This window comes from Leptosomus discolor, chromosome 9 (genome assembly GCF_034619465.1).
Source record: "Leptosomus discolor isolate bLepDis1 chromosome 9, bLepDis1.hap2, whole genome shotgun sequence".
NCBI classification, from domain to species: Eukaryota; Metazoa; Chordata; class Aves; order Leptosomiformes; family Leptosomidae; genus Leptosomus; species Leptosomus discolor.
Genome location: NC_141399.1, coordinates 6,194,187 through 6,210,493, shown reverse-complemented (window position 1 = coordinate 6,210,493; position 16,307 = coordinate 6,194,187). Strand labels below are relative to the sequence as shown.

The following is a 16,307-nucleotide window of genomic DNA, read 5'->3' as shown; positions in this document are numbered from 1 at the left end:
GTCGTATATACCACCTGGGTTCTGCAGAAAACATCTGCTGAAACAGTTGTAAGCAAAACATGAATAGTCCTTATTCCAAGTTGTTTTCTTCGGGTCAGTCTGGTCTCTCACTCCAGCTGCTTTGGCAATGGCACCTGGACAAGGACAGCAAGTATTAGGAGGAGGAAATTTCCAGGTCGTATTTCCCAGGCCAGTTCAGTTTAATACAAACCTTCACAAACTGTAAAAAGATCGAAAATTCAACTGCTGGGAGCCCCAGGGAGCTCTGGTTGGGCTTTTTGTGTGTGTGTGCGTGTGTGTTTGTAATTCCCCACTTGCTGTTTGTGATGCTTAATGCCCAGTAGATCAATTGGCAAGCAGCAAGTCCTGCCACAGAGCGGATAAACGCCCAACGTGGCTCAAGCAGCAAAATCCCATTTCAGAGATGAAGCTGAGGATATTGAGGCAAATAATGAGTTCCCGAGATCACACAGGCAGGGGAGAATAACACCCTAGTGCCCCAACTCCAAGCTGATGACAGAGGACCAAAAAAAAAAAGACAACCCAAACAAAAACCAACCCCAAAACGCCAACACACGCGTTCATTGCTTCGTCTTTCCTTGGGCTGTGACAGCAACTGTTACCTGGCCTGTTTAGGATGGACGACGAATTGATCTCTCCAGCCCAAACCCCACAGCCCTCCTTTGTAAAAACTCTCCTGAGGATTTGGGGGGGAATAGCTGGGGTTCACTAATGGTCCCAGGCACCCAGCAGCACCCAGGTTTCTTAATCATTGCTGTGCAAAGTGAGGGCTGTGCCCAGCACCATCGTCTCCATCTCCCTGAGAGGAGGGGAGGCAGCCGATGCTGCGGCAGTGACGGCCCAACCTGCCATCACCGGTACCGTCTTGGCGTGTACAGATAAACCGTGACCTTTGGGAGAGGGGGTCTTGTCAGCTTAGACATGATACTGAAATGCAAACCGTAGACTGAGATCTAGAAAGGCCAGAAATGGGGAGGAGAGGCCATGGCTGCCACCGAGTCGGACTGGCCAGCAGAAACCACAGCCCCAAGACTTGGTTTGGGGGCAGAACGTTCACATTAAATCTGCACCAGGGTCACTGCAGGACCCGGCTCTGCCAAAATTTCAGGACAAGCTACTCTCTCTGGAATTACTGGAGGAACTAATATTTCTGTGTAGGTATAAACGAAAGCAAAACGTGGCCCACTATATTAAAATATCAGTATTAAATAAAATATGAAATACAAAATACTACTTGACCGTTTTTCATTGCAAAGGATTTTTCTGTCCTCTTCCTCTAGCCTTAGCAACACAAACAGATGCCCCAACGTCACTAGCTACAAATAGATCAGTCAGCTTTTAGTATTTCTTGAATAATGGTCCATTGCGAAGAAACACAACATTTCAGGAAAGCAAAAGGTTAAATCTGGTGGCGTTTTGAGAAGTGGCCCATGAATTTGGCACCCAAGTAAAAGCATCACCAAGAAGCAGTTATCACCGTTTGGGACTTTCCCCTCACACTAAAGCTTCTGATTTCGTTTAAACCAGCCCAACCCAAGGCGGTCCCGGACCACGGCCGTACCCCAGACCCTCCTCACTTCCCGCAGCCTTGCCCCAGCGGGCGTGCGGCAGCGCTGAAGGAGCGCAGCTGCTCGCCACGGCCAGCCCGGGGCTCTGGGCACCCACCGCGGGGGCAGGGGAGCGTGGCCAGCACGTTACTGGAAACCCAGTTCCTGCCTCTGTGCAGTTCCATAAGCGACCTTGGGGGAAATACTTTGCTGCCGGTGTTTCAGTTTACCTGTTATCAAACAGGCCAAGGGGCGGCACGTAAGGCGAGAGCTAAAGAAAAACACAGCTGCTGAGAAGAGAAACATGGTTTTTATGGGGCATTGAGGACAGACTAGTGTAAAAAATAATACCTGTTCTCCTGTAACAAAGATCTTACGATAGCATTCGCCTGTCGTAGCTAATAAGCTATTAGTAGTATCCTAACGTGGAGTTTCTGCGGTTTTATCTACCTACTGAGTGAGTTTCCTTTCTTTTACCTTTATGGATGCACACAGGGATGTGCGAGGCTCGCTGGTCGCTCTCATTTCCCTGTTCAAGCTGGACCTTAGGGGAAAACCACCACCTGCATCCCAGGAATGGCAGCGGGATGCCCAACCGGCAGCGACCCGCAGCGTGCGGGTACGCTGGCGAGCCCCGCCGGAGGGCCGACGCTTCGAACGACAGCTGAACGCAGCTCCCTCCCGCCGCAGCCGTCGCCGAGCACTTACCGGTTTAAGATAAGCGACGTTACTCTGGCGGATGTCGTTCAGCAGCTGATCTCTCGGGGTTATTTCGACAAGCGGGGGCGGCCTTCTCCTGGGGATCGGTTTGAGCGTTTTGATGACATCTTTGAGGTTGGTTTTCTCGGCGGGTTCCACGTACTCCGGCACGGCGGGTTTGCGCTGAATCTTCTTCAGCTTGACCACTCTGAAGTTGACGGGCTTCTCTCTGCACGGCTGCTCGGGGGCCGGCTGCCTCGCGCTCTCCTGCCTTTTGCTCAGGGACACGGCCGTGGGGACGGGTGGTTTCGGGGCTTGCGGGGGTTCGTGCATCCTCGGCTGGGGCATCGGCCCCCCCAGCATTTCCCACATCCCCGGAGGCAACCCAAGTCCATTTTCCAGCATCGCTATCAACTCTCTCTGCTCTTTCATTTGCTGCTGCCTTTGCTCCTCTTGCCTCTTCTGCCTCTGCTTGTCCAGGTTTCTGCTGAGCAGGTTGGTCACCACCATCCTGGGCCCCGGCAGTTCGAAGTGGTACCCCATTTTGAGGAGCGTGGTGTTGGCTTTCAGCAGCCTGGCAATCTCCATTTCTGCCTGGTGGCCCAGCATGCTCCGCTGGTTGTGGAAGCGGAGCTCCGTCAGCGTCTCGTTGTACTGCAGGCACCTCACGACAGCAACGACCCCTTTGCCAGAGATGAAATTGGAATCGATGTTCAACGTGGTGATGCTCCTGTTCTCCCGCAGCATGTTGGCCAGCGCGAATGCCACGTTGTCATCGGCCCCCACGTTGGCCAAGCTGAACGTCTTTACGTTCTTGTTCTTTTTCATGGCATTGACAAAGTCTATCAGCATTTCTTTGGGGATGTTTTCTATGTTGTTCAGGTTGAGCTCTTTCACGTCTGGGTTGTTTTTTCGGACTTTCTCCAAACTCTCTTCTAAATTGGTTTGATTTCCTGAAGGCCTGGCGCTTAGCTTCATGAAGCTGGTATCCAGTGCCAACTTTTTGGGGATGTTTAGCTTTGATATTTTCTTTTCATTTTCATTGGGCTTTTCTGTGATTTCTCCTGATTCTGTACCTGGTTTCTTATTTACCTGATCGCTGTGACGGTTCTCATTGGTGTAAGTCTCCTTTGTTTCCAATTCAGTCTCATCTTCGTCTTCATCCTCCTCCTCCTCATCATCATCTTCCTCTTCTGCTTCTTCTTTCTCCTCCTCCTCCTCTCTCTTATTGCTTCCATCTTTCTTTGTCTCCATGAATTGTGTTCCTGAGTTGGACAAGTGCTCATTTTTGTAATGTCTCTCTTTTCCCTCGGCTCCTGGCACCCTCCCGCCGGCCGCCTCGCTGCTGCCGCCGCTGGCCTTGCCTTCCGTCTCCTCCGCAGCGCTTCTCTGGGGAAGACAAAAACCTCACAGCTGAAATAATTGAACATGGCTTTGTTACATTAACTTTCTGCTCAAGTAAACACGTAGTGGCTGGATTTAAATACCTCTGTGCCCGTACAGGTGTCATTGCCTGTAAGCCAGGGCTGTGCTGGCTTGCTTGGGGACACAGGAACGATCGCTCTTAAAGCGGCTGCAAAGCAGTTTCTCATCTTTGCCTATTAAATTAAATCCTGACAATTAAATCCTGTACATACTCAATGCTATGTTAAGGTCGTCCTTGAACCCTTCTGGGGGTTAAGAGTCTCTGATCCAAAGCCTCTTTCTGGATTTTGGGTCATTTTTATCACTTCCTTGACAAGAGACAAAGTTTATTTCGTACGGCACAAACCATTGGAAATCAGTGTTAACCACTGACTGCTCAGCCCAAGCAGGAGTGAGGACGGCACATCGTAACGACAGCGGAGTCATCCAGCACGTGAGACAACAAGGCCGCCTGCTCTGGTACCTGCCAGAGCGTCACGGCTAAGGAAGCCGTCAGTGAAGAGAAAAACAATAATAGCTCAGTTTTTATTTTGAGTCCAGAGACAGTAAACTGGACTCTGCACACAGCTGTTGCAAGGCAGCAGGGCTTCTAGCATCAAAAATTAGTTGCAAACTTCCACCGTCTCTAGAGACCCTCCTGATTTACTTTTTTTCAAGCATCTTTTTGCCGTGGACCCTCCACCACTGAGAAACGCTCATAAAGCACTAATCAAGATCAAGATATTTTCCTAAAAGATGTGCACTAGTTCAGGCAGGGCAGCGCCGTGGCTTGTGCTTCCCTGGAAGTCAGACAAAATGGTCACAAAGTCACTTCTGCCCTGAGGGCTGTGGCGCCTGTTTGCTGTGGTCGTGGATGGGTTTAGTATGGGGATCGCTTGACCAGTTGTGAATGCAGCAGGCAGCTCTACGCTCAAGTTCCAGATTTAACCTCAGAAGTGTTAAAGTTTCTTTGAGGGTAAGAGTGTTGGAGGAGGAAAAAACCCACAGATTTCTCCCTCCTCTCCAGAGGATGTCCCTGATGTACCGTGCTGTCGTGCATTAGTAAAACCACTAGTGTTTAAAAAAAAAATAAAGGAATCAGTTACCTCAAATTCACTTAGGTTCAGGTATGGATGTGTTTCATCTGGCCAAGTTTCCATTCTATTAACCTGTTTTTTAAGTGTGGCCCTCATCCTGAAAAATATCTAGGTATGACCTTAACTTTATTTCAAAGTCAGAGGGACAGTAGAATAAATTTAAGTACTGTATTGAAAAGGGTTCATGGAGTTTGCATGCTTGGTCGTTAGTGAATGTTTCACATTGTTAAAATACAGTGTTTTGGGTTTTTGTCCAGTGTGGCATTAAATTCTGTCAATTAACTAGTTTAATACATATGATTAACGTAGTCTTCTATGGAAAAGCAATATGGTGGTGTTCCATGTGCAAAGTCAAACGAATTTCAGTTACATCCCCCAAACTGATTTTATGACAATTTCTCAGTGATTTGCTTTACTGAAACAGAACGGGGATTTTCTTACATTAAAAAGCTTAACGAAATATTTAGGAAAAGTAATGAAAAAATTACTAACCCTGATGTCAGTCCAAGCTGGATCTTGACATTGCTGAGGTTTTTAGGATGAATTTAAATTTGTTTGTACCGTACCTTACGTAAGGGACGGAAGCAGAGGCAGGTTAAGGTATTAAAGCTACAAAACAGATCCCACAGCACATGCATAATAAATATTTGTGATTTTTTTGCTCATTACCTCAGAGGGCAAGAGGGTGACGGGAACTCTCTCGTCCTCGAGCATGCGTCTGGATGCCTTCTGCCAGTACAGGTAGTCAACCAGGGACCTGTGGTCGAAGCTCCCCGTGGGGGGTTTCTCCGTCTGATCCCTCTGTATCATCCCTGTTGGGACTTCGGGGTCTGGGGCCATGACTTCCATCTCACACTGCAGCTCCTTGAGCTCCTCGGGGGACAGGTTTGCCAGGATTTCATCTTCGTCGATGTCTTCAGGACACACTTCTTCATCAGAGTTTTGGTTGGGTTCAGACATGTTCGTTCTTCTCTCCTTCCTCTATTACTTTTTAAACCTAAAGAGAAAGATAAATTTGAAAGGACTTTTTTTTTTTTTTTTTTTCTTCCCCCCCTCCCTAGCAGTGGTTCATTTGGTTAAATCGACAACTTCATGTTTTGGTCATGAGCTGTGGCAGCTCTCGGTCTCAGTGTGGGAGACAGACCGTGCAGCGAAGTCTATATTAAGCTGCACTTGGCTGGATAAAGAGAATTTATGGCGATGCTGCCACGCTCCATTTTCAGCAACCTGTCAGCTGCGCAATCCCTTCTGACATTTCAGTGCAGCTGGTGCGGCCCCCATTGAGTAAGGCAGGAGGCGGCCATTTTCGAGAGGCTCCGCGGCCTTTCAGCGCTTCACCCCATGCTTGAATCGCCGTGGGTGGGTGGAGTGACGCTGCCGGTACCTGGGAGGTGGGCAGGTGAAATTCTGCACCGTGGGAAGGATCAGCCCAAGGCCTCTGTGTCTGTAACATCTCGGATATCTCAGAAGGGCCGGGGACTGCGGGGTCTTCGCTGCCTTTAGCCAGGTCTAAACCCTGACCTGCTATTGCAGCTGATAAGCTCTCCCAGACGCCAGATCCTGGTTAAAGTAAAATCCTCCAAGGCGGAGAAAGGCAGGAGAACAGTCGGTACCACACACACCTTGTGCTTGGGGACAGGGGTCCATATGGGGACGGGCAGCAGCCCTTTGAACCAGCCTGAGTGGTCCCATAGGGAGCATTTCCCACAGCGCACGCGTGCCCTGCTCCCATCCAGTCTGCCCTGGGACAATGACAATGCCTTGTTTCTGGACTGGCCTGTCTCCATCATAGGCGTTATTTGCGCTGCCAACAGATCTTGGCTGACAGTTTTCCTCAGGTTCATCGTTTTCCTACTTTATACCATTTTTTTTTACAGAATTGATAAGCAACCACAAAGATTCACTTTGCTAATGTTTGTAGAACCGATGGAACTACAGAATGTTTCCTGAAATTCTTTTTTTTTTTTCAATAAGTGTCCATTCCAGCTAAGGAGTACCTCCTTCTTTGTTCAGGATATTTTATAGGCTTCTAAACTTACATGGCAAACCCGAAAGCCTTTCTCTCCAACCCTCACTGTGCTCACAGCTGCTTTGTGAAAGCAGAGTAGCACGGGCAGGTAATTCCTCCACTACAGCGCCATTTCAGTGCGCCGCAGTTGGGACTGTTTGTTGGATTAGGAAGATTTCCTCTCATAATCTCAAATATTCTTTGCAGGGTGTGTTGAATCAAATCCCCGCCTTGCAACTGCGAACGCATCTTTCATAGCAAAGAAACCACAGACGAGAGGCCGGGAAACCAGGCCCCACCAATTTTAAGCCATATTTCTCGTTTACAGTCTCAACCATGCTCTGCTGGAGTCTGCCAGCAGCAAAATAGTCTCTGCATGACGATGGTCTCTCTGTGCTGTGTTTTCTAAAAAGAAACATGGTGTTCAAAACCCTGTTAACCTCCATTAAAAAGACATTATCCAAAGGCCTTCATTTAATTAGCGCCATCACACAGCGGGGAAGAGGATAAAAAATTAGGAACAAAATAAGTGGTAAAGGAAAACATAACAAAAACCCAAGGCAAGAACGTAATTTGCCCCTTTGGTATTTCAGGGGACATCCTTATTTTGCATTATGCAGCAGCAAGCACAACAGCAGACCCACACATCAATCTATCTGGTCAAACAGTTTTAACCCTCAGCCATGGCTGACCATAATAGAGTCCATAAATGGTTCCCCGATGTTATCAAATAAATCAATGTTCTTCGGTAGCTGGTATGTTATTCTCCCAAGCGATGCTGTTTGGGTCACAGAAGCTGTCTATTCAGTGGTTACTTATCGCTTGCTAATATCTTGACTGTAAATAAAGCCCCTGGCCACCTTCTTGTGTTTCCATGATCTTCAGCCAGGCCATCTTGGGCCGTGGTCTTGTCAGATCTGCTAAGCTAAGTAGGGTCAAACCCATGAAGTCCTCTTGAGAAGGAAAACAGGGATACCGAGAACACCATCAAGTACTTGAAAAGCAAGTTTTTTTCTAAGTAGAAATATATCACGTGTCGACACCGCGATTAGGGAACACTATACTTGTGGGAGCGATGCCTTCTCCATCAGATGCAGAGCGAAGGGCTGCCCAGTGACACCTCTCCGAGTGACATGGGTGCTAATCCCACAGATTTCCAAGGCAGGTATCACATTTTGCTTACTTTAGGTCTCTCCTCCATAAATTACCTCGCGTTCAGGATTCACTTCCTTTTCTAACTTGTCGCTTAGTGTTTTGGTGCACTGGAAACGGCACGTTAAGGCAACAAACGACACCCTCCAGGCGGGGGACACACTCATGGCCAAATCTAGAAGTCTTTTCTGAGGCAAAACTCCCATCTTCTTCTCAATAACACTTGCAAGCATTCCCCTCGGAGCTTTCCAAGATAATTACTCGTTCCTCAGCCTTCATTAACACAGGAAAGCCACTTCCATTGGTAGCACTTGCTATTTTCACACCAATTTGATGCTTGCTCAGGAATCCCCAGACTAATGAGCTGCTGCACGAGGCGCTCTGTTACCCAACGGCAGAGAGCTGTGCCAGCCTCTACGCTCCAAGAATGAGCAGAAGACAAGAGGTACCTGCAGTGATCGCAGAGGGATTCCTACGGGTAGGATTCTTCAGAACTTCCAACCTATCTCTCTTGAAAGCAAAATTGTTGACGAGCTTTTAACTCAAACATCAAGAGGGGCTGACCCCCGTGTCACCATTTGACACGAAGCAGGCCATCAAACCATGCTTCAAGTGCCTAAAACTTGTTCTATTTTTAAGGTAATTGATGGGACACATGCTGATGCCAAGTGCTTGAGAGCAATGGCTAGAAGATTGGCTTTCACTTTTTTGCTTGTAAAACCCATACATATATTTCCCTTTATTACCAATCCATGGCATTTCCAAGTGCCAAGGCATTAACTGGAACAAGTCACAGAATGTGCCCCTGTAACACAACCTTGCATCACTTTTAAGAAACTTGTAGGCTGGATAGGGCAGTCTAAAACTGACAAACAGTAGCATAGGCCAAGCATGTCCAGCAGTGCAGTGTAATGCAATATGGGGATTATAAAGGGTCAGATGACGGGATCTTAACAATAACAACCACTAAGTAACGAGAGCAATCGTAGAGAGACACCCTGTGGGAAAAACACCAGGGATCATCTTGGAAAGAAAAAAAAAACCCAAACCCCACACCTCCAAACTGTTAGAGATAAAAATATACCGGATTAAGTAAGCTTAAATCGAGTAAGGACATCTGACTTTCGAAGTATTTGCCCAAGTCACTCGACAGGGAGGTGCAAAGTCGAGCCCCCGTGCGAAGCGGCAGGCGCGGCGGTGGCTGGCGAGGGGCAGGGATGGAGCGGTGGGGACGGGGGCACGAGCCCCTCACCCCTGCCCCGGCGGTCACCGAGGCACCGCGTGTCTCTGCGTCCAGGTCTGGCAGCTTCCTTCGGCTCCGAGAGGAGCAAGTGGAGCTGCGTCTCCTCTTTCAGTGGGACCTGGATGCCTCTGGTTTGGCCTCAGAAGAGAACATATTGATACTTACTTTTTTATTTAGTTTCCATTTTCAGAGAAGTCCGAGAGCAGCTACTCTGGGTCCTCCCTCCAGGAAACCACCTCTGCCATCATCCACGTTCCTTATCACAGGGAAAAGAAAGTATTAAAATGTGTAGGGAGAAAGGGGGAGCATGGAGGGGTCTTTGGTCATGTCAGAAATTAAGAAGAGAAGATTTCATCCTGGTGTGTCCAAAGCAATCTTGCAGGGAAAGGCACGGGTGAGTCAGATGTGTACATCTTGGGTTACATCAAGAAGGGTTAAAGAATTAGCTGATGGATTTCTAAACCATTTCAACTGTTTCAAATAATTTTAAAAAGAACATCCAAAACCCCATGATTTTGGGGCAGGAGACAGCTCCACGTATGAACGTTGACAGTGACATTTCGCTGGCGGGGCGGTGGGGATGACGCTGAGTGCATCTGAGCTGGTTCTGTGGGCCTGGGCTGACCCACAGCCAACCCTTGCCCCGTTCAGAGCCAAAACATGTTCCAAATTTCACCCTTGAAGCCCGAGTTTTCGTGCTTGCTTGCTTGCCAATAAACAAAACACCTCACTCGCCATCCCCCCTGCCAGTGTGTGTATATATATATATATATATATATATATATACACTCTCTTTTTTTTACTGACCATGTTTTAAACTGGCTTGAGCAGCAACCCCAGCACAGTCAGAAGACACACGACGCCTCTTTGCACCACGCTCATTTACAAAGAAGCAGGTCTGTGGCTACAGGAGGGAGTTTCTAATCCCAGTTATCATTTGTAGTACGAACGTGGGCAAAACGCTGAAACATTCAGCACTAGTTATGTCCCTGCTAACCTGGTGTTTTACTTTCCCAGCTCGCGTTATTTACGTGATCTTGGCAGAGCACTTCCGAATACCTGAACGTTTTCATCCCTGGGTGGTGGTTCGTTGCCTCATCTTCCCAAAGCACAGCGCTAACAGCTGCCAAACACCAGAAAACCAGCCTGTGGTGAACGAAAACAGGTCAGTGAGAGACCGTGAGCAGGTTTGTTCTGTCACGGGGGACAGGCGGTCCGTGAGAGGAGGTTCAATGTCTGACCATGGCTTCAGGGACCGCGCTACGGCTCTGCCTGGGACTTTCCACCAGTGAGCAAAACCAAAAGGTGCCCTGAGCTGCCCCGATGTGGCTTCACCTGGGTTGGGAGAGAGCTGAGGTTGGTTATGGCCATCAAAAGGGGACACCAACCCCCTGCGTGAGGGACTGCTGGGGGGCAGAGACCCGCCGCAGCCCCGTGGCAGCACTCGTTCCCATCTGACAGCCAGGGCTTGCCCAGAGCACCAGGCAGCACAGGCGGACACGGCGCTGAATCACACGCTGCCCACGGGCATCACACAGGGCATTTACCCAAATATTTACTATTATTACCCGAGGGCTTATTATCCCAAATCTGTGTGCCAGACAGGCCCAGGCTCGGAGATTCAACACTTTGCATCAAAAATGCAAGCTCAGACCCTCGGAGAAGACATTCATCCTCCACGTGGTCTGCATAAGAACCCATCTGTGGCAGCACATGCAATTTAGCCATTATTTATATTAACTCTACCTTTATTCTTGCAATTTATCTGTGCTCTGGGTTTGCACGGCAGAGCCTCAGCTGTGACAAAGCCTCACGCGAAAACCAGTATCTAGAATTAAACTTTAAAATGTCCCCTCCCTTTTCAGCCAAATTTATGGCTTCCCTCCAAATCTCGCATGGCAGTACCATTAAATCAGAACTGCAACGACACAACGCCAAGGACTCTTCAAGGAGCGACAGCCATCACCATAACCTTTTGAATGAGCAATCACCTCCATGTTTATATGAAACACTGAATCCAGCACAAGCCAGATCAGGTAAGAAACAGAGTCATTCTATGGAACAATGTCACCCTTCACGCTATACATAGGCTGTGTCTTTCTTTTATAACATCCAAACCTACCACAGACCCACACCTCGTATCATCCTGCCACTAAAACGTGCCCGCGGGCGATGACGCTGGCAGGGCCACGGGGCGATGTCGTTATGTACACACGGGGTATGTCCTTCCCTAACCTCAGCCTGGAAACAGGTGGAAAGGTTTCTTCTAGAGTTACTCCAGTTGAGCCCCGGCTGGCTGCAAACTCTTCTCCATCTGCAGCTCTTCAGTGACACCCTAACGATTAAATATAAATTGAGACTCATGCCCGCTGCACTTGAGACAGGCGTGAGATGCCCTGGGAGGCAGAGCACATCCCTCTGCAGTCAAGGACTTGCTGAAGCATTTATGGCGATTCCCTTCGTGAGGGACAGACATGGACAATGAAGTTGGCTGGATGGCAAGGAGCCTCCTCTTGGTTAAAGGTCTTGCTTCTCTTTCACGAAGGCCCTGACACCTGTGCTCTTTGCCCTCCTGGGTTTCCAGCACCGATCACGACTCACACCGTCCCTTCTTCCAGGGAGGAAGCACCACATCACGTTTGACTTGCTGCATCAGCGCGTGGTTAATTGTCTTTGATGGTAAATCCTGCCCTGGGAGAGGATCCATGTGGTCCTGGTCACTGTGAGGGGAAGGGGAAGGCAGGGGGTTGTGCATCAGACAGGCTGTCTCCACCCTTACGTGCTGGTAGCGCCGGCATCACAGCGACGCTGGGACCAGGAGAAAGCGTCTTCTTTGGAAAGCTCAGCCAGGCGTTTCAGACACGCTGTCCTGGCACGCAAGGGCACTTGGCCGGTGTGTGACAGGAGAAGGCAGGTGGAGCAGAGCGCCAAACAGGAGGGGAAAAGGGTGGATGACAATGCAGCACGTGTACAGCTGCCTCTTCTTTCTCTGTCCAGGCCCACAGCGGGATCAAGCCTGAGGTCCCAAGGCTGGGATCAGACTGAGAGAGCAACCAGGGTTTCAGAAGTCCCAGCCACGCATCTGTGTGGGCAAGGACCGTCACTGGAACCACCAGCCACCACAAAATCCATTGTACAACGTTTATACCTGAAAACACTGAACGGGCATCACGTACAGCACCATTCCTTCCCCCGGCCACACCACCTAGGCCAGGTTGAAGGCGCATTTTCTCACTGCTTGGTGAAACAGCGAACACCCGTATATGCAGAGTTGCCCAAACCGTGTGAATCCTAACACTAATTGATTCTAATGAAGGCTGCATTAAGTGGGAAGACGCAGGCTGCCCCCAGGTTGGAGCTGTAAGTCTCCTTCCCCTGCTCTACACAAACACCGTGTTCATCGCTTCACTTGACTGGAAAGCTGAGTTATCCCTGACCGGTGTGCGGAGCGACACTGGGCTCTCCGGGCAGCCGGTGCCAGCAGCCTGGTGCCCTCGGTACGAGAGGAACAAGGGCAAGAGCAGGGGACGCAGCAGGGAGAGGCACAATGCCCAGCGTAGTGCGATGAGAAAAAGCACACAGAGCTGTTTGTCTTCACACATTTGCAAAATAAAGTAAGATTTGTTTTTTTTCCTAATGTATTTATCTCAAACAGCTGCAAAAAGTGACAGAAATAATTTGAAAACCACTCCAGGAAGTTTCTGTTACCAACAAGATAAAACATTGCTAAGGACATGGAGGTTTTTCCCCTCATACAAGATCCCTAGGGGGGGGAAAATCCCTGGAAAACACATCATTGGAGTTAAATTAATAATCATTAAATAAAATAAACATAATTAAAAGTTTGCTCCTATTTGCTTTAACTTGATAGATTTCAGTATTTGTGTGAGGCCCTTCTATAGCTGAAGCTCTCACCTTTCCACCTTTGAAATGTATTAAATACAACAGAAAAGTACAAAGGAGATTGAAGAACAGCACAGAAAGCAGAAATCTTCCCAGGAGAGGTGTGGAGGGCAGTGATGGGGAGCTTCTCCCCAGGCTCAGAAGCCGCCCGCAGGAGCAGCTCTCCTGCACTAATCCCCAAAGCCCAGGAGATGGAGCAACCCTTCAGCCCTTACAGGATTTCCCACCAACATTTCGGGACTGACTGGGCCACAGCGGAGGTTTCTCACCTCCCCAGGAGCCGCACAGCCTGGCCGCGCACAAACCATCGCTGCAACGTCGCTCGCGTTGAAGCCGAGCAAGTCCAAGATCATAAATGAGAAGTCAGCAGAAACCTGCAGGAGCCACCTCACCCACTAAGTCACCTTGGCCAACAAGCTTCACGTAAGTATACCCGGGTGAATTTTAAAGATTTCTGATTTTAGAGATTTGCCTGTGCTCGGGAAGGGAGCTCCTGGTCCGAGCCTCGTCCCTCCCCAGTCCCTGCGCCGGAGGAATGTCGGGCACCAGCCTCCCACAGGGCTTGCGGCAGGTCCCACGGATTTGTCCTCCCCCATCTCAGAGAGTATCTGTTGAAAACAGCAGAGACAAAGCAGGCAGCCATTAGAAACATCAGGCAGGGCTTATTTTAGCACAGTGCCCTAATGCCTTTTTAAGGATTCCTGGCAAGGACTGGTCTTTCTTCTTCATCCATCAACTCAAAAGCACTCAGAAATGCTCCATTACATACGGTTTTACGTGGGCTTTTATTTCCCCTCCATACTCTCAGCAGCAGCATGTTCTACCTTCTAAAGAGAGATGTTTGGGACACAGTAAAATTAAACCCCGTGGGTCTCACGTGTTTTACATCTGTGTTTCGCATTGTTCACCTCTTGGCTTTGTTCCAGGTCACACTAAATAAGAATTTCTAAGTATTTCTCCACACTGGAAGGGGCAGGAAGGATTTCAGAGGAGTACAAGAGGCAGGAAGGCTCTTCTCTTCAATGCTGCTGGTCAGTCACTAGGTGCCCTCAGTAATCCTGGTGAGCAAGGGCTGTGGTTCGACAGCAGCACACACGGATGAGGCAGGAATTCGGACAAAGCGCAGGTAACTTGTACTTCAGCCGTGAGGAAATACCGTAATAATGACAAGTACGTCTTTATTACCTCTTCAGCTGCACTATACAGACCTGGTCTCTGTGAACAGTCGTATACACGTGCATCAAAACACGACTCCAGAGGTGCTGTGCAACAAAGGAAGCTGGAGGCCTGCAAAAGGTGAAGTTAAGGGTCCTGGGGAACAACTGGCAGAAACCAGGTGCTGCACAAGCCGCGCAGCACCGCCGGCTCCCTTGTCGGCGATGGGCAGGAGATCCCAGGGGGATGTCGTGCCCTCCTTCTCCTTCCCTGTGCCACCCTTTGCTACTTGCCCCAGGCAACATCTTATTCCCTCCCCTTCTGGGCCTCCTCCTTCCCTGTGTACTTCCACCCTTCAGGAAAGTTTCCAAGAGCACAACTCTCGCAGGGCCAGGCACGCAGAGAACGGCAAGAGGGTTTACAAGTGCTGCACCTGCCACGCTACCGCTCTTCAGTTCCCTGCTCCTCTGCGGCTTCGCTCTTGCTGGAAGCTGCCATCAGGCTCTGACCTCTGGCCCTAGAGGTTTTATACCCAATATCCCCAAATATAGCAAACCCTCCTCCTCAAGTTCCCATCTTCTCAACAGCATCATCTAACATTGACCCGGTCCTCCCCGAGCAAGCCAAGAGGCCAGGCCAAGCGTCAGCGTTGTGCCAACAAGGATTTGTTACGACTGGGACAAATCCTGGACGCTAATGGAAGAGCCAATACAAAACTCAATGGCTACAGCATCAAAGGAATGCAAACAATGCTTTAACTGGGGCACAGACCTTGTTACACACCTTATTTCATTTATTTATTTTTTTTTTTCTAGGTGAAAAGCTTTGAGAGTGCTGATAAATAACCACCTGCACTGATACCATTAGTTCTGGGTAAGGCACCGGACTTCGTACCACTCGGCTTCCTGCTCAAAACACCGATGTTTCATAGCAGCAGCAAGCACGATTCAACGCATGAAGAACTCGTGAACAGACCAACCTCAAAAACTACTTGGAGAAGTGGAAAAGCACGATGACACGGGGGTATTTTCAGTGGGCACATCTGCGAGTTCTTGTCAATACCGATTTTCACCAGCAACCTGGAAACGAGCGTAAATTCAGCGGTGCCAGTGAAGCTTATGGATGCCACGAAAAGTAGGAAATGACGAATAACTCTGAAGAGAGCAAGACTGCATCACCTCAACTGCTTGGTGACCAGGGTGCAAAAGCAGCTGTACGTCCAGAGGCCAAGTCTCTCTCGGGCATCTCAGAGGGCACAAACTCAGAAGAGGACCCAGCAGACGAGCAACACAACCCCCGAGGGCCACGCTCCGAATGGCGACGGCTGCAGCAATTTTTAGGTGCAAGGACAGGCGAGCAAGAAGTATTTCCAGAAACACGAGGCCACCTCTGTGTGTATCAGTGCTGGATGGAGGCTGGGCAGCAGGTCCAGGGACAGCCACCTCCCGCGGGGATGCCGAACGAGCCCAGCTCGGCTGCCTTGGGCGGCTGGGCCGGAGACGCCCCTGCAAAGGCGCTGAGCTCCCTCCCTCCCTCCCCTTGCATCGTCCAAAATTCAGACTCACAGACGTGTTTTGGGAGGGTCCAAACCGCCCTGGGCCAAGCTTCCCCCGCCGAGGGCACCGACCCTCTGCACCCAACCTAACGCCACAGGCCAAAAGAAATCAGACCACGGCGATCGCCTCGCTCTCACTTTGAAGCCCTGAGGTAACACCCACTGCACTTTTCCAAGCGCTCGAGCAGAAACAGGAGGAATGCTGAAGTGGTTTTGGTAGCACACTTTTTAGTTTATTGACCTATACAAAATAATAGGTCTAAAAAATTCAGAAGTAGTAAAAGAATAAGCAAAAAGAGCTTTCGCATTTCTAGAGGGCTATACAAATATGCAAAACCAAGGAAATAAGTTATTTTTTATTTCGTTTTTGTTCGTTTAATTCCAAATCGTGACTCTAATAATACAAACGACTAAGTACCAGCTTAACAAGTGTGTTCTTCTGTATATATTACATGCTCTGGAATATTGGTAAAAAACGTCAAAAAAGTTTATCAGAAACTTTTCTATTCACAATATGAACAAG

The 16,307-nt window shown here is 49.1% G+C and overlaps 1 protein-coding gene across 1 annotated transcript; it reads right to left on the bottom strand.

Annotated features, from left to right (window-relative positions):
* Positions 1 to 107: 107 nt before the first annotated feature.
* LMOD3 (leiomodin 3) lies at positions 108 to 5,728 on the bottom strand. The gene is made up of 3 exons (XM_009956297.1): positions 5,438 to 5,728; positions 2,277 to 3,656; positions 108 to 134 (listed from the first exon to the last, which is right to left on the bottom strand). Exons 1-3 carry the CDS (start codon positions 5,726 to 5,728, stop codon positions 108 to 110), a joined length of 1,698 nt encoding a protein of 565 aa, XP_009954599.1.
* Positions 5,729 to 16,307: the final 10,579 nt, after the last annotated feature.